The 22,194-nt window shown below is 46.2% G+C and overlaps 1 protein-coding gene across 3 annotated transcripts in view; it reads left to right on the top strand.

Annotated features, from left to right (window-relative positions):
* SKA1 (spindle and kinetochore associated complex subunit 1) overlaps positions 1-22,194 on the top strand; it is a 65,870-nt gene that overhangs the window by 13,161 nt on the left and 30,515 nt on the right. The window contains exon 1 of one of the 3 annotated variants that reach the window (XM_085877532.1): positions 13,731-13,916. The exons of the other annotated variants lie outside the window; for them this stretch is intronic. Within the exon in view, the coding sequence (XP_085733658.1) occupies positions 13,847-13,916 (70 nt within the window). The 5' untranslated portion in view covers positions 13,731-13,846. Of the gene's footprint in view, positions 1-13,730; positions 13,917-22,194 lie in introns of those variants that run through there. 3 annotated transcript variants of the gene reach the window in all.

The raw sequence follows: 22,194 nt of genomic DNA, 5'->3' as shown, positions 1-22,194 counted from the left end.
GAGGAGATAGGGAAGGGAGGAAGGGGGAGAGGGAAGGGTGGAGAGGGGAGGGGGAGGGAAGGAAGGGAGGGAGGGGGAGAGGGAAGGGGAGGGAGAGGGAGGGAAGGAAGGGGAGAGGGGAGGAAGGAAGGGAGGGAAGGGAGGGAAGGAAGGAAGGGAGGGGAAGGGAGGGAAGGAAGGAAGCGAGGGAGAGGGAAGGGAGGGAAGGAAGGAAGGGAGGGAGGGGAAGGAAGGGAGGGAGAGGGGTTAGAGGGAAGGGAGGGGGGATAGAGGGAAGGCGCGGGAGAGGGAAGGGAGGGAGGGGTTAGAGGGAAGGGAGGGGGGATAGAGGGAAGTGAGTGAGGGAGGGAGGGGGAGAGAGGGAAGGGAGGGAGGTGGGATGGAGGGAGGGAGGGGAAAGCAGAGAGGGAGGATGGGTGGCAGAAAGAGGAGAGGGAGGTGTGGGGAGGGTTGGAGAAAGGGCAGAGGGAGGGGTGGAGGAGTCAGGAATGGAGAGAGGGAGGGGTGGAGGAGTGAGGAGTGAGGAATGGTGAGAGGGAGGGGTGGAGGAGTAAGGAATGGAGAGAGGGAGGGGTGGGGAGTGAGGAGTGAGGAATGGGGAGAGGGAGGGTGGGGGTGTGAGGAGGGGGGAGCAAGGTGGGGTGGGAGAGCTTGGAGTGGGTGAGGAAGGGGGAGTAGAGTGAAGAAGGGAGAGGGTGGGGGTAAGTGACGCCTCACCAAATGTTACGATACACTCCGGGAGGAGAGTGGGTGGGAGTGAGGATGGGGGAGACAGTTGGAGGAAGGAGGATGTGGGGAGGTGGTTCGCGGAGGGGGAGGGAAGGCAGCATGTGGGGAACGGAAGGTGGCATGAGGGGTGAGGAGGGAAGGCAGTATGTGGGGAAGGACCAAAAATGAGAAGAGTGCAGTACATCCTCCAAACACTCGAGGGGGGTTGGAGAGAATCCACAGCCCCGCAAAACTGCTCAGTGACAGATGACGTAGCAGGCTGTGGTTTCAATCTGCTGACATGAGTCTTAACCTGTTAAATGTTCTTTTGCAGAATAAATGAACACAACAGTTGCCGAAAACAAGTCTCCAGCCTCATCATTTAGTATACACACACCATTGTGAAAGCTGCGTGTAACATTTTCATGAGCTCTCAGTGCTCTATTTGTTCACAGAAACGACGTGCTGTGGGTGATGCGATGGATTGAGAACATGATAATGTCTCTCAACAAACTGGTGAAGGACAACATCACCTTGATAAAGGATATATTTAAACAATGCCGTGAATTATCTTCAAAAGGGTTTAATTACCCGAATTTAATTTAATTCATGCAGTCCCTTGGAGTTCCCTTCATGCCCATGCAAAGTTTCAAGCTGCTGGGGTTCTTGGTGATGGACAGGTCAGGTCAGGTCAGGAAAGGGAGCATGTGCCGGCTAGAGCAGCGCATCGCTGCGTCCACTTTCTGCCAGTACTCCAGGGGCCTCCGTCTGGCCATCCCCCAGGCAGATGCCTGGCCCATCCCCATCTCCTTGAGATGTCGATCAACCTGCTGCAACCACAAGGCACGTGGTCGGTCCATTGGACTCCTCCACTCACGAGGCTCCCTCACTGAGAGAATCTTGTGAGCAAGATCAGCATCAGGAAAATGAGCCACATGTCTATACAGCCACAGTTGATGCTCATGGACTATGCAGGTATCCACCTATTGACCTCTGGCTCACAGCCAGCAGAGATATGAATATCACTGACAAAGTAAGTGAATCTCTCTGTGACCTCAACATCCTCACTACAAACAGGTACAGACAAGATTGCAGCATCCAAGATGTCATTGAAAGCTTGGATCTTCATTTTTACCCAGGAAACCCATAACCCCAGTGGCTCTGACTCCTCATCAGCACCTCAAGGGCCCAGAGGATATCCAGAGTCTCCGCAAAGTTGACTTCATCATCTGCGAAATCAAGGTCAAAGATCTTGACATTCTCAAACGATGCACCGCAGCTTGATCTCTCTGACATCCTCCCCAGAATCCAGTCCATAAAAGTATGGGAGCCAGTGCACACCCCTGATGAACTCCAGTAACAACTGGAAATAAGTTGGAGATGGTACCACCACATCTCACAGCACTCTCAGTACCAGAGTATAGTTCAGACATCAGATTAATCAGTTTTGGTTGCACCCATGAAGACCAGGAATCCTCCAGAGGAAATCTCAATTCACTGAATTGAACACTTTGCAGAGATAAACATCGGCTGCACGCAGCCCCTGCCGAAACTGTCATCTGCATTCAGTGAAGACTTGAAGGGCAAGGATACAATTAATCATTGACCTCTTTGGTGTAAAGCATGAGTGCTCTGGACATTGGTGCTCGAGCAGATGGTGGCGAACACCATCAATAATTATCTGAGCAAAGACCTTGCCCTGCTCTGAGAGCTGCGTCACCCCTCGGTAATTGCTGCAGTCCTGGCGATCACCCTTCCCTTTCCAGAGAGGGACAACAAGGCCCCTCTTCCAGTCATTTGGCATGATACCTGTGTTCTGAGGCAGAGCACAGAACTGCATGAAATGACATGAGTACAGCAGTTCCACCAGCCTTGAGAAGTTCAGTATGGATGCCACTGATCACAGGACCTTTACCACATTTCAACCAGTTCAACGCAGCCTGTGTTTTCTCAAATGAAGGTGGATCACAGTTGATTGGAAGGTCAGCATTAGGGAGAGTGACACCCCTGCCATCCAACTCAACAGCTGGTGGATAAGACTGGTACAGCCGCTTAAAGTAAATGGCTCAGCGGGCCTTCACTTCGGACTTATCTGTCAAGAGCCCACCACCCTCGACTCTAACTGCAGTACAGCGAGGGACGGCTTGGAGGAACGCAATGCACGAATTCCCTGTAAGCAGGACGAGAATCATTTGACCACAGGTGATGCTCTAACCCCTCACAGATTCCTCGCACAAAGGCCTCCTTATCCACTCTTAGTGCATGTACATTTTTATGCCTCAATTCCCTGAACAGCTCAGATCTGCAATTCAGCCTGGCCCTGCTACTCTGGTCAATGGTATCCAATGTCCCTTGAGATACAAAATTGTTCTTCACCCTTCGGTGAGTTCCACGACATCCACAGGAAACATCAAGAATGGTGGTCTTGAAGGCACTCCACAACTCTTCAGGATTCCCCAAAGCACCCAGACCCCCCAAAATCCCCACTCCGCCTGTTTGGAAACTCCTCAGCTACCCTCTCATCCTTGAGTTGCCAACATCCAGCCTCGGCTGGGTTGGTAACATTCTCCTGGATTTAAGCTGCCACTTCAGAGTTGCTAGCACAAGGCTGTGGTCGGTATTGAGGAGCTGAGCACTCTGGTCGACCCTGCAGTTCTGGATCATCCTCCAGTGACCATCAACGAGGACATGGTCAATCTCCTTTGTCACACTACCAGTGTTGGAATACCAAGTCCAGTAATGAGCCTGTGGGAGCTGAAACCATGCACCAGCCAGCCTAAATCTATGACTTCTTACAAAGTCAAGGAACTTTTTACTATTCTGGTTCACAGTTTCAGACCCATGTGGACCAATACACGACTCATAACCATAACGATCCCTATCAGGTACACTCGATGCATTGAAATCCTCCAAGACTCAAAGAATATCTCACCTGGGGCACTGATCAACCACAGACTTGAGCGTGGCATAGAATGCGTCCTTCACGGTGAGATCACTCGCCTCAGTTGGAGCATATTCACAGACCATGGAAACGACACCGAAGGAGTGAGGAATCCTTCATCTCATAATACGCTCGTTGACCGGTGTTACCTCAATTATCATTGGGGTCAGCTTATTGGACACAGCTACAGCAACTCCTTGGGTATGGTAACCATCAGAGCGACCAGACCAATAGTAGGTGTAGCCACCCACCATTATCTCGCCGCAATCCGGTCTCCGAACCTCAGAGAGAGCTGCAATCCCGATGTCCAAACGCTTGAGCTCAGATGATATCAAAGACAGGTGATCATCCTCTCTTAGGGATAGGACATTCCAGGCACCCTCCCGAAGGGACCACCTCAAGTTAACCGAAGTAGACCACCGTCTGGTGGATGACACCTCAGCACCACCCTGACACACACTACCGCAATCTGACCCGGGAAGTTTACCCCGTGGTTTTCCTCCTATCGTCAATGAGTCGGGGTCCCAAAAGCTTTGCCCCATCCTGTCATCCGGAGAGCTGTCCTGCGCATCTCAGCTGCACGGGAGGTACTCTCACGGAGTGGGTTTTCAATTTTCTTTGCGTTTTTCTTGTGTGTTTGCAAAGTGAAGGGTTTTGACGATGGTCAGAGTGCAAATCCTGCCACCAACCTCCTAAAAAAGGTAACCCAACTGCAGGAGGACGTCTGCATACACAGTTAGGCACTAAATATGGATGGCCGCTGGCTCACAAGGAGCTCCTCCGCCCTTTGACAGGTTTTGTTTTTAATCCTGCTGCATGTCCATATCATACACCCTCCTCACCAGGAAACCTGGTGGGGGAGACGGTTTAGTTGCCAACAACCTGACCATGAAACAGGTTAGTGCAGTTTTACATGATTCCTGTAGCAAGTCACAAATCGAATCTTGACTGACCTGACAATAACGGACAGACATTTATTGGGATTTATTTGTATAGATTATTATTGCTGCACGTTCTGCAGCTTTTTATTTATTACTTATAAACTTTGTATCGAGGAATGTGTTTAAAATTTGTTGGGGTTTGGCTTTGCACGAAACATGGTGGGAACTTCCGGGAGACATGAGGATTGTCCGTCGAAAGCGGCTGAAGGAGGAATGAAACACAGTCCCAAAAGTTATATACTTTTGTGTGAAGAGGAAATGGTGTTCTGTGTTGGAAGAAGATAAGCATATGATGGTTTTGGTTCTGGTTGTGGTTGTTGTGGTGGTAGTTGTGGTTGTGGTGGAGAGTGAGGATGTTTATCCACCTATCCTATCGGGGCTGTACACCAAATACGTGACCTTCTCTTGGTAGTTTGTGACACCCTTCCCCATCCCTGTGACATTTTGCTTGACCCCCACCATAAAAAAATACATGTGACTGTGAATGAGAGCAATGTCTTTTGAAAATCCGATTAGCTTCCATTTTGCAAGTGGTGCTGTCTAATCGGTGGCATCTGATAGTTCAGTCAATGAGGTGGCGTTGCCCTTGACTCTTGAGCTCTCTCCAAATTTGACAAACTCGCAGCTGAACTTCCTGCTTTCTCATTTTCAGGAATGCCCTCTCATAGTTTGGAATTAATTATTTAAACAGTACTTCTAAAAATTTTCGATGAATTAAACCGAAAGCAAGGTCGAAGGAAATTGACACGTCCTGTCGTGGTGAAGGGAACTCCAAGATGGCTGCACACATGAAGATGGTGTCTCCTGCCCCCCCCTCCCCGCCTCCCTCCACATGACGTCCCGAGAAGCTCCTCTCCAAAGTGTCACGTATTTTGTGTACACCCCCTATCTCCTGACGCGTCACGTATTTTGCGTACGTCCCCATCTCCTGACGCGTCATGTATTTTGTGTACGCCCTCATCTCCTGACACGTCATGTATTTTGTGTACGCCCCCTATCTCTTGATGACAATTTTAGAAGAGTTAATTTGGGTCAACATTAGGATTATCATGGCAAGCTCGGGCTAACAGCTCTCACTCGTTCTCTTTCCGGAAGTACCTTGCACATCGGACTGGTAATCCTCTCCCCTTCCCCACCGATCTACTTTCTTCACAACCCTCTTGAGCAAGCCCAGGTATTCATAACTCTTCTGTTTCACGATTAGCCATGATCTATCTTTATTTGCAAAGCACATTTCAAAGTTGGCTTCCAAAACCATCCGCCGACTGGGCATCCTCCTTCCTTGGCATACCTGAATCCCTATCCACATGCATGGGCAAGGCTTTCATCTGCAGCTTGATGGAGTACTACTCTCTCTCTTCTGGGCTGGCTTCCCCACCTCACATCTTGCTCAGCTTGACACCATGGAAACTAAGGCTTCAAAATCATTGTAATCTCTTGCGATGAGGCTGAATGTATGGGCCTATCAATCACTTCGCCATCACAGCAGGCCCGTCGCAAGGGGGGGGGGCATTTATGTGCAATGCCCCCCATGGCGCATCTGGTGCCCCCCCACTTGTACGCCACCCATTTATGCCCTGTTGCACCCTGTGAACAACTTAGTGTTTAAGGACGAGCGCCTACTGTGAACTCCTTGCTGTTTAAGAGTTCACCTGTGTGAACTAAAACCCTTATTCCAGATGTTCAACATCGTGAATAATAAGGCCTTCTTGGATGAACTGTTCTTTAGGCCTAAGTCACATTTGCTCTCTGGTGAGGATACGGCGGCCGTACGCCCTCTGAATTGACAGAAACGTGCGGCGGCCGCAGAGTTTCTGCGGTGGCCTCAGGGTGGCCCTACGCCGTTTGGCTATATTTTACAGGCTGTTGGGGTTGCCGTGAAATTATAACGCGGAGTTATAACTTTTTCACTTCTATGTTCGTCGTAGCAATTCGACAAGCCGAAACAAAAGAACTGGTTAAAAAAAAAAACAAGAACCCACTCGTTACCGTCCGTCTGGCCGCACGTTCGCCTTAGGGCCCCCCTGCGGTCCCCCTGCGGGCACCTTGCGTCTGCTTTGAAAATTCTATGTCCGCCGCAGGAACGCCCTAAGGTCACCGTGCGACATCAAATCAAAGACCGTACGGCACCCCCACGTTTTCGGTCTCCACAATTTATAAATACGCCGTGCGGCTACCCGAAAAATAAAAACTTATGTGACTGATACATTGTGTGACCGTTGAAATACTGCGGCCGCCCTATAATTGCTAGTGGCCGTAGATTTTGTAGACCCCACGGCCGCCGTGGCAAATGTGACTTAGGCCTTAATAATATCCTTCTTTGAATAACAGTCAAGAGATAAGTGTGCTCTTGCCAGCGCATCTCCAAAAGCAATTGGCAAGACAATACAGTCCAAGCCCACAAGATAAAAGATAACTAGCATCCGTTGAAGACAAAGTCTTCGATATCCCCCGTCATAGTAAATGAGGACAAGTATCAAAAGGCACCAGTTCAATTTATTCTTGATGTGTGTACCAAATTTCATAAAGAAATAGTTCATAGTTTTGCAACTATGCTCTGGAAACAAAGGTTAACCTCAATTATTTCTTAATACCCAAGTTGTTTCCATGGAAAGTGACAGAAATTTTTTTGGGGGAAATCTCTCAATATCAAAAGGCACCAGTTGACCATTTGCTTGATATGTGTACCAAATTTCGTAAATATATCTTGATGGGATTTGTAGTTAAGCTCTGGAAACGAAATGTGACGGACGGACGGACGGACGGAACGGAACCCATTTCTATATCCCCCGCCAACTTCGTTGGTTGGCGGGGGATAATAACGCATGCACCAATGCCAGCAACCAAGACGACAGACAGCCACAAGATCTGCGGGTGGTTATATATATCGTGGATCATTTAGTTTTAAGGAATAGCCAATCAGCGTCTTCGATATGGAGGCCCTATTAAGCAGGTTACCTGATTGGTTGTAAGTTAAGTATAAATGTAAAATAGTCATAATATGAATAAGGAAAAGACATAATTTCCATAATTAAAGATGAAGTGCACCGCGTGACCTTCACAACCCTCCATCTTACAAAAGTAATTTTCAAATAAAAATTAAAAATATGTGTGTTTGCAATCGTGCTGACATTTGAAATTATGCAGATAAAACCTGTTTTTGGTGCTTACATCATTTAATAAATAAAACCGTCAACCGTCAAATGTCGCGAGTCGTGAGATTAGTGACATGAGTCACGAGGGACGAGTCACGGAGAGCGCTAGCTCGCAGCAGTAGAAAAAGACATGGATATACGAAAATGGCTAAGAAAAGGAAAAAGGTTGCGGTTGTGGTTGCAGTCAGCACCCGCCGTGGTCGGCTGCTTTGTACTTCTGATGTTTAAGTTAAATGTTCTGTTTGGTGCTTTGCATATCCCATATCTAGTGCTTTGTGCATAACCTTACCTCTGTGTAATTGACTGCTTTAAATGTGGACTTTGTGGTATCTTCAGGTTGGTCGTATTTGCTGTTGATAGTTTAACGTGATGATCGCAGGTCATAGCCTACTGTATCTTATTTGAAAGTGCACTGATCCGATCCAAATGCCAACCTCCCCCCCGTTTAGTCATTGTATCTCTGGTATATTAATTTTCTAATGCCAATTCTTGACAACACCTTGTATAAGTGCACCTGAATTGGTGCCAATTGTCTAATCATTGAATATCTGCATTGTGAATGTGCCAGTTTGTTGCGGCTCTCCTGCATTCGAATAATTATTTTAGGCCAAAAACATCGGAACATATTAAATCCAGCTGAGATCAATTTGGTTAGTATGCGACGGCAACCTCAGTATAGATGTGTCAATGCTGCATGAATACAATAGTATACTGGGTTATCAAAAATATTAAATATTATAATTGTGCCCCCCCCCATCCAGTTCATATGTCCCCCTTAATACTGAGCCCTGGCGACAGGCCTGCATGACAGGTCGGTGGTCTCTCTGTCTTCTGCCACCTCCTCTTTTTGTTCTTTCACCCTTTGCTCTTTCTGTTCCCTCACCCCCCCCCCCCCAGGTTGATGCAGGGCTCACAGGGTCCACTATCAACCCTCTTCTGATGAAACCACCTAAATCCAGGATCACTGCTCACTGTTTACTCATTCGTTCCTCTTTTTCCCACTTGTGGAATCAATTTCCATATCATCTTCAAACTCATTCTTCCCTCCTGGTCTTCAAGACAGTCGTTTACTTTACCACCATCTCAGATCGTCCCCAATCCAAAAGCATGATCTTTTCTGCCCCCCCCCCTGCCCCCCTTTGACCCAATTAACCCCACCCCAAGCCCTTCCTCCCTCCTCACAAATTTCTAGTTTTCCCCCCTGAGAGTTTCCTTCGGTATCCATCTTGTCCACCCCATGCGTCCTCCCCTACCCCCATTCCTCCCCACACCCATTGTTTATCAAAGTCTCTCTCGATCTTGCCCTTGAACTCTTCGTGCTGTGGCATGGCTGGTAAAAATACAAAAATGATAACCCATCCCCATGGCAGAACAAAGCACAAACATGTTTTTTTTGGTTTATTGGGATGTGTGGAGTAGGAAATGGATGGTTGTGAAAAAATATATATTGGGGATAACATTTATTTTTGACATGATTTGTGTTTTTGGAGGTCCGCAATTTTGGGCACGTCACAAAATCACAACAGCTGTTAAATGCTTAATTTTCAACCAATTAGCACAAATGAAGTGTCATATTGTTGTGTTGTCATAGGATCGTTGTAGTAGTTAATTATAACATCACAAAGACACAAACCTGAAAATATCACAAAAATGATCAAATTTTACTTTTACGCACAAGAAGTTCCATAGAAAACCACATGGCATTTCCATGCACAATGATTCATTTGAATCAAACTAGCTCAGAAACCCTTCCTATTCATTTTTGATGATGAATATATCCAAAAAGGCACTCAAATGAGGTTTGGGGAGTTTACCATGTGATTACGTTAACTGAACCCCCATTCTAGATTCAGCCTGGCCAATTTGACCAAAACAGCAAAGTATCACCCACTATGATACAATGATAGTTTTCAATTACTGAAGATACACCAAAAGAGTAAACATTCTGCACAAAATATTAAAAATGTTCATGATTTTGTTAGTCTTGAAAGGAAGCATTAATCTGAATCATCACTGTCACTGTCAATGACAGTAATAGGTGTCTCCTGCTTATTGTCACACTCGATACCCTGACAGGAACAGGATTCAATGCAAGGCAATCCTCATGCAAAACAGTGGCATTTCTGAGAAGTGTTGCACTCAGTATCCATGCAGTACATATGAGTTAGGTCTCGGACTTCTACAGGTGCAGCATCGTTGTCATAGTACATTGGTTGCAAGGAAGATGTGTCCTCATTCTACATCCAGCCATTGCCAATTGGGTACAAGAGATGTGGCTTGGCAACCTTGCACTGCATCCAAATAGATACCTGGTACTTTGCACGCAATACGTGTTGATGGAAAGCATCCTCAGTCGGTGGGAATGCTGATGCCGGCTTGTCACTTTTGCAAGCAAATTCATACCTCAACTCATCTAATGTTGTACATGTCACCAATAGATTTTTTTTTGTTTCCATACAAAGCCAAAGTGTATTGACGGGCATTGGATAAGCTCTGTGGCAACTCAGAAGTCGTTCCCATGGTGCAGAGGGCAGGAAGATCTTATGCATATTGAAGTTTTCTTTCCTATATTGTACAGACTGCTGGTTGTGGCGCATCCTGTTAGTGCGTGTGCAGTCGGCAATGCCTGTGAAACGCTTTTTCCGAGTTGATCACAAATAGAATGGATCGGTATGAATCTTTCTCTGTTGGTGCGTTGCCTGGTGTGCCCAGCATACATGTACGTCAACTGTAGCAGTTTACCTTTACTTTGATAATAAAAGAGAAGAACAAGGACATCTGTATCATCTGACTCGATGATCAACCTTTCATGAGATGGTACAAGGTCAATGGCATGGAGAATGGTGTGCTGAAGAGCCGAACAAGATCCCTCTTTCCATCTGAGTCAATGATTGCAACTTTCTGGGCTTCTGCAAACCCACCAGCGAGAGTGATGCTTTGCTTGTTAATCATTCCAGGTTCTTCGTCCAATCTCCCGTTTCAATACCCCGTGGAACAAACACATCTGCTTCCTTCTTGTCAAGTGCAACTGATGTTAGAAACCTTCACACTTCATCATAGGACACAGAATAACCCAATGCATGGAGATGATCAACCAATTTCTTGCTTCCAAAGGTGTGATGTACATAAATTCCCAGACCGAGGCTTATTAACCTCTGCCATCGAAGATCGGAGGTTACTGTTTTCACCCCATTCTGTTTGTTTGTTTGTTTGTTATCTTGCCAAAACGAAGTTTTTGCAAGATATGTGAGTCAGCTTGTACGTTTTTTTTTTTTTTGTCTGTAATCACGTAGAAAAAATTCTGCAGAGCACAGTTATCATTGGAAAATTTTGTAACTTCGCATATCAGAGGCCTATAGAGGTCCCATTCAGCGCATAAAATTTTGAGGGTCAAGGTCAAAGGTCAATGTCACTTTGTCGCAAATCAGGGGAGTCGACGAAACCCTTATTTTTTGAGTAATTTTGATCGCATCGTCTTCAAACTTCATGGGAATATAGTTCATGGTCTGGCGCTCAGCTGATTAATTTTTGGTGGCGATTGGCCTTGACCTTCATGGTTAGCGGCTCAGGTCAAACATATTTGACCCCAAGGTCAAATTTTCAAGTTTTAGGAACCATATCGTGTAGTACCTCAAATTGAACACCTCGATGAGTGCTTTCTAGATATGTCAAGCTTGAGACATTATGACATCATTTGGTGACGTTATGAGGCAAACGCATATTTTTCATGGTTACTCTGTAGAACGATTCTCATCGGAATCTCTCGTAGGCAGATATTCCTCAAGGAGTCGCTCCTGGTGGATAGCAGCTCTGTTCACCTCAGTGTGACCTTAAAGAAGTCACACGTGGTCACCTTTTGGCAAGATACGGGTCACCCTGCGGGTTACATTGGTTTATTTATTTGTTTGTTTGTGAACAGTATTACGGAAAAACTCCTCGTCGGATTTCGACGAAACTTGGTGGGGGGGGGGGTTAGGTATGGTCCAAGGATCATGCCATTAGATTTTGGACTTTGTCCCCCCCACCCCACAAAAAAATTGTTGGAGAAAATTTTTTTTTTTGCATTTCTACATGTTTTAAGTGATTTCCAACCCCCCCTCCCGCTCCAAAAAAAATAGTTCGAGAAAAAAAAATTTTTGCAACTTCTTTTTCAACAAAATTTCGATTTCTCTTTTTTGCATTTCTACATGTTTTAAGTGATTTCCACCCCCCCCCCCCCAAAAAAAAATGTTGGGGAAAAGAACTATAACTGTCAGCACTGTTGACATCATATTTAATGAATAAGATATAAGGTTCACTTGAGTGACCCAGCAGTATTGGTGGCATAGGTTTTGCACTCTCCCGAGTGCTCCCCCTCCAGTTAACCTCCGCCATCGAAGATGGATGGAGGTTACTGTTTTCACCCCTTTCTGTTTGTTTGTTTGGTTGTGAACAGTATTACGGAAAAACTCCTCGACGGATTTCGACGAAACTTGGTGGGGGGTTAGGTCTGGTCCAAGGATGATGCCATTAGATTTTGGACTTGGTCCAAAATCCAATATGGCCACTATGGCGGCCAATTAGAAAAAATATTTGATTTTTTTTTGCATTTCTGCATGTTTTAAGTGATTTCCAACCCCTCCCCCCCCCCCAAAAAAAAAATAGAGAAAAAAAAACTTTGCAAATTTTTTTTCAACAAAATTTCGATTTTTTTTTTGCATTTCTACATGTTTTAAGTGATTTCCAACAAAAAAAAACATGCCAAAATTATAATTGCGGCTGATTTTGGAACTTCAGGTGGATATACCCACGTAAAATCAATTTCTGTCTCAAGGAATCTAGTGACGACGAATGAATTGAGGATGTAAAAGTTAAAAGTAAAAGGGAAAGTTGCAAATAATAACTCTGTGAGCACTGTTGACGTCAAATTGAATGAATAGGATATCAGGTTCACTTGAGTGACCTCGCAGTATTGGCGGCGGAGGTTTTGCACTCTACCGAGTGCTCCCCCTCTAGTTTGTGTCTGTACCTGTCGACTCTGAGTGATGATATTCTGGCATACAGCTATGATTTTCAGGTGTTGAGGTTGTGAGCCACTGTCGGACTGGCTTGATATGGATTCAAATGCATTTCTGCTCACACACCATGACAGTAAATCATACGGACAATCTGGTACTTATTTGCCACACTCACCAAGTTCCATATCAAGACCAGAAATGTAACCATCACTATCAGTTATATTGTTCATATGGCTTTTCAGGATCGTTGCTACCATGTCTGATGTCTGCCGCAAGATCTGATCTTCATCCAGCTGATCCCTTGCTGACCCCAAATCTGAAAACTCAATGTCTTCATCAGTTTCCATATTGGATGCCTGCCTGAATGCATCACCAATTGTCATGTTGCCTGAGCAGGTCAAGTCCGATTGCCCACGTTGTTGAACAAAGACTATTCTATCCCCATAGTAGTTTTTGACTATTCTATCCCGAACAAAGACTATATTCTATCCCGGACAGCATTTGCTTCAAGTACCATGACGGCACCGTTTCCATGGAGACCGTGATGTTGTTAAGTGGCGTCACGTGCCGAGTTCCGTTGGAGTGCTTGCTTGAGCACTTTGAATCAAACAAGCCGCTTGCTTACGGAACACATTTGCTGACTGTGACCGCTCGTTACCGTGTGTGGGGGACCGTTTTGTCCGAATGTTGAACGCAGACGTTGATTTTAGAAGTAGGTTCGTGTTCTTTAAAAAAAAACAAAAACATTTAATTAATTAAAAAACAAACAAAAAAAAAAAACGTTGAAGACGTACATTCAGCTTCCTGTGCCGGGTTCTGTGTACAGATGTCGGACAATTTAAAACAACAAGAAGAAGAAGAACACTATCAAGGAAATTAATGGATGTCCTCGTGCGGTTCTCACGTAAATCCGTCGGATGGAGAAAAATGTTCCCGTCAAAAAACAACAACAACAACAACAAAAAATACTATACTGGGCGGGGTTTAAATCGGCCACGCCCACTTATCTGACGCCATTCGACTGGAGCGGCGGGAACGGTCGAGGTTGTTGTGCTTGAACTTGTGGGATTCGGGCATCGAGGAGTATATCAACGGCACGGCGGGATGCTGAGGGAGAGGAGGAGAAACCCGTTAAGCTGTTCAGCTGAGGAGAGTGAAGGGAAAAACGAAGCCGGTAAGTTCCATTTATTAACCGGACTCTCACTCGGTCTCGGTGGACGTTACGGTCCCGGCGCCTCTGATCTGCGTCCGTGAGGTCGGCGCTTTGAACCCCGGATGATGGGGGGGGGGGATACGCGATGTTTCGTTGCTCGACGTTCGGCGTTTGAAGAGGATATAGCACGGACAAGCAACCATAGGTTGGCAATAATTGCGCAGGCTTGATCTATGGCCTGCGTGCGATGTAGGTCTTTTTTAACTATCCCGCCCCCGGAGGGAGGGAGCGGGATATTGTAATCGTCCGGTTTGTTTGTCTGTCTGTCTGTCTGTTAGCAACTTTACGGCAAAACGGCTTTAGCAAACACTATCAAATTTAATCCACAGGTGGGCAATGAACCTTGGACGACCCCATTAACTTTTGGGTCCAATTGGATCAAAGGTCAAGGTCTCAAAAAGATCAAAATCGTTTTTCGCTCATAACTTCGTCAAAAATGATCTGATTTACTTCAAACTAAGCTTATAGTGAACCTTATTCTCTTTGTCGCTTATAATCCTACCCATTCCAAGAGTGAAAAATGCATATTTGTGAAGATCGGTAGGGTCCGAAGTTTTGGGGGTCATGGTCATCGGTCAAAATTACAAATTTTCCATTATAAATCAAAAAAGGTTAGGAATATGCGTGTTTACTATGGAAGACATATATCAAGTCCTTTATTGGCTTTCATTTGACACCATGACCTTTGACCTTACGTGGCCTCGAAAGGTCAAAATCATTTTACGGTCATAACTTGCGTCAAAAATGGATTAATTGACTTCAAACTAAGACTAAAATATTCCTTATTCCATTCCTTATAATCAACATTCAGGTTTCAGGATGTATCAAATTTAAATTTGATCCCCAAAATAACTTTATGCCTTAAATGGGTGGGATTTGTTGTGCCTGGCACCACTTGTTATTTACTTAATAAGTTCGAAACTGTCCGTGTTATGTGTGGAGGTGAAAGGGAAAGGCCGGTGAGGGGTGGCACGTCCCTGTGTCCTTGGAATCGGGATCCATCCGGGAGGATATCTGTGCCACGACGTCAGCAGCTGATAAACTTGAAAGGGGCACATCCCGGATCAGCTTGGAGTTGGGTGTGGGATGTTGTTGAGAGTCCAATTCCAATGAGAGATATTCCATGTGGTTACTTAGCTTGACTCGGTTATTCCAGACCACTGCACGATTGTGTGTGTGTGTGTGTGTGTGTGTGTGTGTGTGTGTGTGTGTGTGTGTGTGTGTGTGTGTGTGTGTGTGTGTGTGTGTGTGTGTGTGTGTGTGTGTGTGTGTGTTACAAATCATCAGACTTAATTGGAGTGATGTAAACAGTCTCCAACTCTGATGCTGGATATGATACCGTGCTCAACAAGTACCCTGGCCTGTTCAGCGATGGTGTTGACACCTTTGCAGGGCCCAAAGTGAGGATTCATGTTTCTGCAGGTGCTCAGCTATTGTTCCATAAGGCTCGACCTGTGCCCAACATGATGCAATCAATGATCCAATGTGAGCTTGACCGCCTGCTGAGTGAGGGCATCATCTCACCGGTTGTGTACTCCGACTGCACGGCACCTATCGTTCCAATACTCTAAGCAGTTGGAACGGTGCGTATTTGTGGGGACTACAAAACGACGATCAACTGCTATTCAAAGCTGGATGGCATTAAGTTTGACTTGACCAATGACTATGCTCAAATGGAACTGGATGATGATTCCAAGTCCTATACGTGCATCAACACTCATCGAGGACTCTACATGTACAACATGTGCCCATTTGGCATACGCTCTGCTGTAACAATCTTCCAACGCAAGATGGAGACATGATTGAAAACTGTACCAAAGACGGTCAAATTTCAGGACGATATACTAGTGACTGGCAAGTCACAACATGAACATCTCGAGAACCTAAACGAAGTCCTCAGTTGGCTGTCACAAGCTGGGTTACACCTAAGGCGTGAGAAGTGTACCTTTATGGCATGTGAAGTTGAATACCTGGGTCATCAAATCTCCTGTCAAGGCATTTTGCTCTCTCCTAGCAAAGTTGAAGCAATTGCGAATGCACCAATGCCACAAAACGTTTCATAACTTCGTTCATTCCTGGGTATGTTGACCGACTTTGGTAATTTCCTGCCTCAACTAAGCACAACTGTCGAGCCTATGCATCTTCTCCTCAGGAAAGGCGTTGTCTGGAAATGGGAAGCTGCCCAAACAAGAGCATTCAAGGCTGCTAAAACCATGCTGTCCTCCTCGCCATTACTTGTCAATTACACCCCATCCAAGGAACTTGTTCTCAGTTGTGATAGCAATTCATATGGCATCGGGTGTGCATTGTTGCAAACAAATGGAATCGGTAATCTCCAGCCTGTTGCGTATGCATCACGAACCCTATCTGACACTGAACGTCTGTCGCTATGCTCAAGTAGAACGAGAGGTGTTGGCGTGTGTCTGGGGCACCTTAAAAAATGCACCAATATGTCTTTGGAAGACATATTGTTGTGGAAATGATCCTTAGTGTGTTATTAAATATAGGATTAGCCCAGATCCCCCATTAAATGCATATTTAGCCAGGTTGTTCGGTAAATGGACCTTGCATGTGTGTCAGGAGGTGTAGAAGGCATGTTCAATGTTCGTACAGTGGTGGTGGACCGAGAGCTTCTTCTTCCTTCCTCTCTCCGGACAATAGTCCCCGCCCAGCGCTCTGAGAGGGAGTGGCCTCGAGAAGCGAGTGCCGGGAAGAGAAGGTGGAACTGAGAGCACTGAGGTCAGTCTGTGATCGGCAGAAGGTGGAACTGAGAGCACCGAGGTCAGTCTGTGATCGGCAGAAGGTGGAACTGAGAGCACCGAGGTCAGTCTGCGATCGGCAGAAGGTGGAACTGAGAGCACCGAGGTCAGTCTGCGATCGGCAGAAGGTGGAACTGAGAGCACCGAGGTCAGTCTGCGATCGGCAGAAGGTGGAACTGAGAGCACCGAGGTCAGTCTGCGATCGGCAGAAGGTGGAACTGAGAGCACCGAGGTCAGTCTGCGATCGGCAGAAGGTGGAACTGAGAGCACCGAGGTCAGTCTGCGATCGGCAGAAGGTGGAACTGAGAGCACCGAGGTCAGTCTGCGATCGGCAGAAGGTGGAACTGAGAGCACCGAGGTCAGTCTGCGATCGGCAGAAGGTGGAACTGAGAGCACCGAGGTCAGTCTGCGATCGGCAGAAGGTGGAACTGAGAGCACCGAGGTCAGTCTGCGATCGGCAGAAGGTGGAACTGAGAGCACCGAGGTCAGTCTGCGATCGGCAGAAGGTGGAACTGAGAGCACCGAGGTCGAGTCGCAATCTGCTGGATAAGCAGTCGGCTGGGAGGCGAGCAGTCGCTGGGAAGGCAAGCGGTGCCGGGAGAGCGCCGAGGTGGGGTGCGATCGGCTTTCGTGAGGAGCGAGCCGAAAGAAAGGTAGGGAAAGGACTCCATGAGGTCTTTCTACCCTCGGCTGGATGAGAAACGACTAGTGGGAGCCGTGATCTGCTTTGTAAGGGACGGCTGTGTCTGTCTGCGACCTGCTTTCTGAAAGAGGCAGGAGAAACGACTAGTGGGAGTCGGCGATTTGACTTTTATGAGGAAGACATCGACAGGTTCATCCAGAGTCCAGTGACGGAGCCTCTGACTGTCCCTACTCACCTCACGGCTCGACGACGTCTTGGAATCCCATGGACCCAGCCTGCGTAGCCCAACACCTCGATTTGACCTGACCTGGCGAACAGGCCAGGCCTGGACTCGTATGCTGAAACCCACCATCGATCTGACGGTCTTGTGCCGTCTACATTACGCGGGGTCAGAACGCGCTGAGGCTGCGTGCGTAAGCAGTGCCGGGAGAAGAAAAATGACGACGCCGCCATTTTGCCGCGCGGCGTGTTTGAGATTGGGTGCTCGAATCCGTGGACATCGGCTTGTCATGAGCCACATTCGTGCTTTTGACACTTTTCCTCTCGTCCATGGAGCATCACCAAGTACTCTGTGTCTTGTCTGCATGCTGTCCATGTCTTGTCTGCATGTTGTTTAAGGTTTATCTCGTTAGGGTCCCCTTCGAAACCCGTAATCCGTGGCTCCCGAGTTAAGAACGGGTTATAGATTAATTATAACATTGTCGTGAATGCTTTGCTTGTGTTGTGTTCCCCGATGTGTCCCCAATAAATCTGGCTGAGTTATACGAGATTTGTTGGCTTGAATTAATTCGTGCCGCGCCAAGGAATGATCCGCTCGATTTGGATATAAAAACCAAAATGGTTACAGACTGGCAGAATTCGCTCGGTCTCTGACAAAACCAATCTGTAACCGGGGTCTATTCCCCCAACTGGTAAGGTCCACGTGTACGTTGGTATCATGATTCGAGGCGCGTGACCCGAGGCCTGTGCCGAACCAGCCGGCGTTATAACCCTGGACACGGCGGTGGTGAAGTGACGCCGAATATTCAACATTTGGCCATCGAGAGTAGGGTGCGAGCCCCGCCACCGCTGAATCCTTAACAACATTACCATTGAGACTGATCACAAACCCTTGTTTGGTCTCCTGGGAGAAACCAGAGCCATTCTGCCCACATCATCTGGTCATGTACAATGTTGGACGTTGACCCTTGCCGGTTATGACTATTCATTGGTTTACCGCCCCGCTAAGGAAATGTACTGTGCTGACATGCTCAGTCGCTTGCCACTTCCCGTTACCATCCCAGAACCTCCATAATCTGGTGATATTATTTATCTCATGGCCAACATCATTCACGATGAGGCGTCCGTAACCGCAAAGCAGATTGCTTGTGCTTCCAATAGCAATCCAGTGTTGTCACAAATTATACATTGTGTTATGTCAGGTGATTGGGCGTCACTACCGGAAGGGGCGAAACCGTACCTCATCTGGAAGGATGGGCTCTATCGATGAAGACTGCCTGTTTTTGGGTAGCCGAGTGATAATTCTGCCAAAACTCCACGGGAAAATTATCAGTGAACTCCACAATGCTCATCCAGGCATAGTCACCATGAAGGCTATTGCCTGAGCCCATGTTTGGTGGCCTGCTTTGGACAGTGACATTGAGTCTAGTGCTTGCCATTGTTACACTTGTCACGCCCATCCCAAGACACCGTCAGTCTCCATTGGCTATGTGGTCTTGGCCATCAAAACCATGGTCCAGATTACTTCGACCATGCTGGTCCATTTCAAGGGAGATGAGATGTATCAGTAGTTTATGATGATGCATGCGTCCATGGGTGCACCGGGGTATGGGTAAGCAGAGTCAGGTTAGCCGCCCATATTCCAATGCTGTGCTGTGTTGTGCCCGTGTCCAAATTAAACCTGTTGTTCCCACTTCAGAGCCTTCGTCCCTCTCCATTGAGTACATTACAATACGTAGACCTTCATTTGTTGTCTTTGTGCCAAGTACGAATAAAATTGGTCCTACATGTCCGAGATATGGTTGTGGATACACGCGCGGACACCAAAATCGAGACCACCTGGATTATAATATTTCTGAAGGCATTTTTCATATTTTTTTTCTTTGTTATGAGATTGCTGTCTAGTTTCCCTCAGCCACCTTAACAAGCCAACCTTTAAATGCCAACAAAGCAACAATGGAACCCTTAAAAGATTCCTTTGCTTTACTGGGATTCCTTTATTGGAATTTTTTTTTTATTTTAAACAGGATACAAGTCTCGGTGGAGCTTACGCACACACATGGACATACGGACGAACACACGCAACATCACACAGGACTATTGGATGAGACAAATACAGCCACTGAGCTTGGGGTAGGGGAGGGGGGATTTCTGTCACTTCCCTGGGCACTTTGGGTACCAGCGATGTCACAACAATGGTGCAGCCTTTCTCGTCGCACTCAGCGTGGAATTTTCTGAAGAGGAATTTCCTTCCCATGGATGCCAGCCTATGGGTATTGTCTATACTCTTATCCTTTTAAATGCTGAACATCGAGTATGGCAGCAGCATGTACCATTTTTAGCTCACCTGCACTTTCTTTAGTCAGGTGAGCTTATGCGATCGAGCAGTGTCCGTAGGTCAGTCAGTCAGTCAGTGAGTAAGTCCGGAAACACTTCAGTCATTATCGCTTGAACCAAACACACGATTTTGATGAAACTTGGCCACAAGCTTCATATCTGATGCCTAACGAAGGTGTATTGACTGCATCTAAATCTGTGCTCATTAAGGGGCGTATACGGGTGTTTCTTTGACCCCCACCGCCCCATAAAAAGGTATTTGCTCTCTTCTCGGAAACTACACATACAATTTCGATGAAACTTGACCACAACCATCATCACCAGAGACGTACCAAAGTGTATCAACCACATCAAAATCTACGCTCATTAAGGGGGGGTCTGCAGGGGTTGGGGGAGGGTTTGACCCCCCCCCCCCAAAACAGGTATTTGGTCTCTCGCTCTCTTCTCCAAAACTACACATGATTTTGATGAATCTTGACCACAACATTCTTCACCCATGGTGTACCAAATTGACAATGCTCCTGAGTCAGGTTAGCTTCAGGACAGGTGGTCCCATTTTTACCTCTGCCACTGAAGGTGGTTTTTCACCCCTTTCTGTCTGTTTGTTTGTGTACAGGATATCTCAAAAAGTTGTCCACAAAATTTCATCCGGATCTGTCCACAAGTTGGGTGCGTCACATGGACGAACTGATAAGATTTTGGTGAAGATCCGGATGTGACGACTATTATTTTTTGTAGTGATTCTTCACCATTGAGAGATGGGGCAAAAAATGATATAATGCATGATGTCTAAAAAAGTTGCAGACTGATTCGGACAAAACTTGTTGGACAGGTTGGGTGTGCCGCAAGGACGAATTGATTAGATTTTGGTGAAGATCCAAATCCGGATCCGGATACGATGATTATATATAATTTTAATAGTGCTCCTTCACCATTGAGAGATACGGCCAAAAATAATAAAGTACTGTTTCGCATGTTATTTCAAAAATGTATTGGGCCCGATATGTTCTCATGGATCAGGCATTGCGTGGCGGAGGTATGCGCTCTACTGAGTGCCCTTCTAGTTTCTTAAAGTCTTTGGTATGACTCTGCTGGGGTTAGAACCACCGACCTCTCATACTCAGTAGACGCTCAAACCATTACACCGCCGAGTCTGGTCATTCTCTGTCTTGTCTTGCTGATTGGAACAGAATCTTTGTAATAGATTTTCAGAGAATGTAAAAGATAACCTTTTGTCAGAAGAATTGAAGATTGTAAGGGAACGACATCATGATAGTTCTTGGAACCCTGAGCAGCAAGTGGATTTAAGTGGACATGACTCATCCTGTTGCAAAGCCACATCGTATGTTGGACTCGGTAACTATGGTCTGGCGATATATCGATATACCGGTGAAATTTTTTCATATCGACATGCTGTAGCAGTATTGGAATTCTGAATATACCGGTATACTGAAAAAAAAAATCGGGATGAAAAAATGTGGGAATATTTTGAAAAACTAGAAGGGCACTCGGCAGAGCACCTGACCCACGAGAACATTTTGGGCCCAATATATTTTTGAAATAACTTTCCTCCAGGACTATATCGTTTTTGGCCCCATCTCTCAATGGTGAAGAATAACTTTAAAAATTACAGTCGTCGGTTCCGGATCCGGATCGTCACCAAAATCTAATCAGTTCGTCCTTGTAACACACCGAACGTGTCCATAAAATTTCATCCGGATCCGTCCACAACTTTTTGAGATATCCTGTACACAAACAAACAGAAAGGAGTGAAAACGTAACTTCCTTCACCTTTGGTGGCCGAGGTAATTTCCATGTGTCTGTGTATGTCATATATGAATACCATTGGACCATTGCGACCATTATCTATTTTTTGAACCTGTGGTTTTTTTTTCTGGTTTTTTAAAAAGTATTTATTTGAATTGTTTTTATTATTATTATTATTATATATTTTTTTATACCCGTATGAGCCCACTGGTATATTGATATCAGGGGGAAAAAAAAATCTATACTGATGGAGTCCATCTGTAACAGTGTACAAGGTGACCTCCCTGGATGAGTGAATTGTTGAAGGCCATGTAACAGCAGCAGAAAAAAACCAAAACCGATCAAGCCTGATGGCCAGTAGCGTGGCCCACACATTCGAAGTGTGTTGAAAACACAAGCCAGGTGTGGGAGTAAGACTTGTGAAGTTGAGAGTTCTGTGAGCTACTTGTGAACTACTCCTTCCTAAAGTCCCTGTAATGTCCATCTTGTATACCCCATGTTCCCCGCCCCATCC

The sequence above is a fragment of the Eptatretus burgeri genome, chromosome 4 (assembly GCF_056783735.1).
Source record: "Eptatretus burgeri isolate ZD-2024b chromosome 4, Ebu_testis_v1, whole genome shotgun sequence".
Taxonomy (NCBI): domain Eukaryota; kingdom Metazoa; phylum Chordata; class Myxini; order Myxiniformes; family Myxinidae; genus Eptatretus; species Eptatretus burgeri.
The sequence above is the reverse complement of the archived record's forward strand: the minus strand, read 5'-3'. Positions and strand labels throughout refer to the sequence as shown.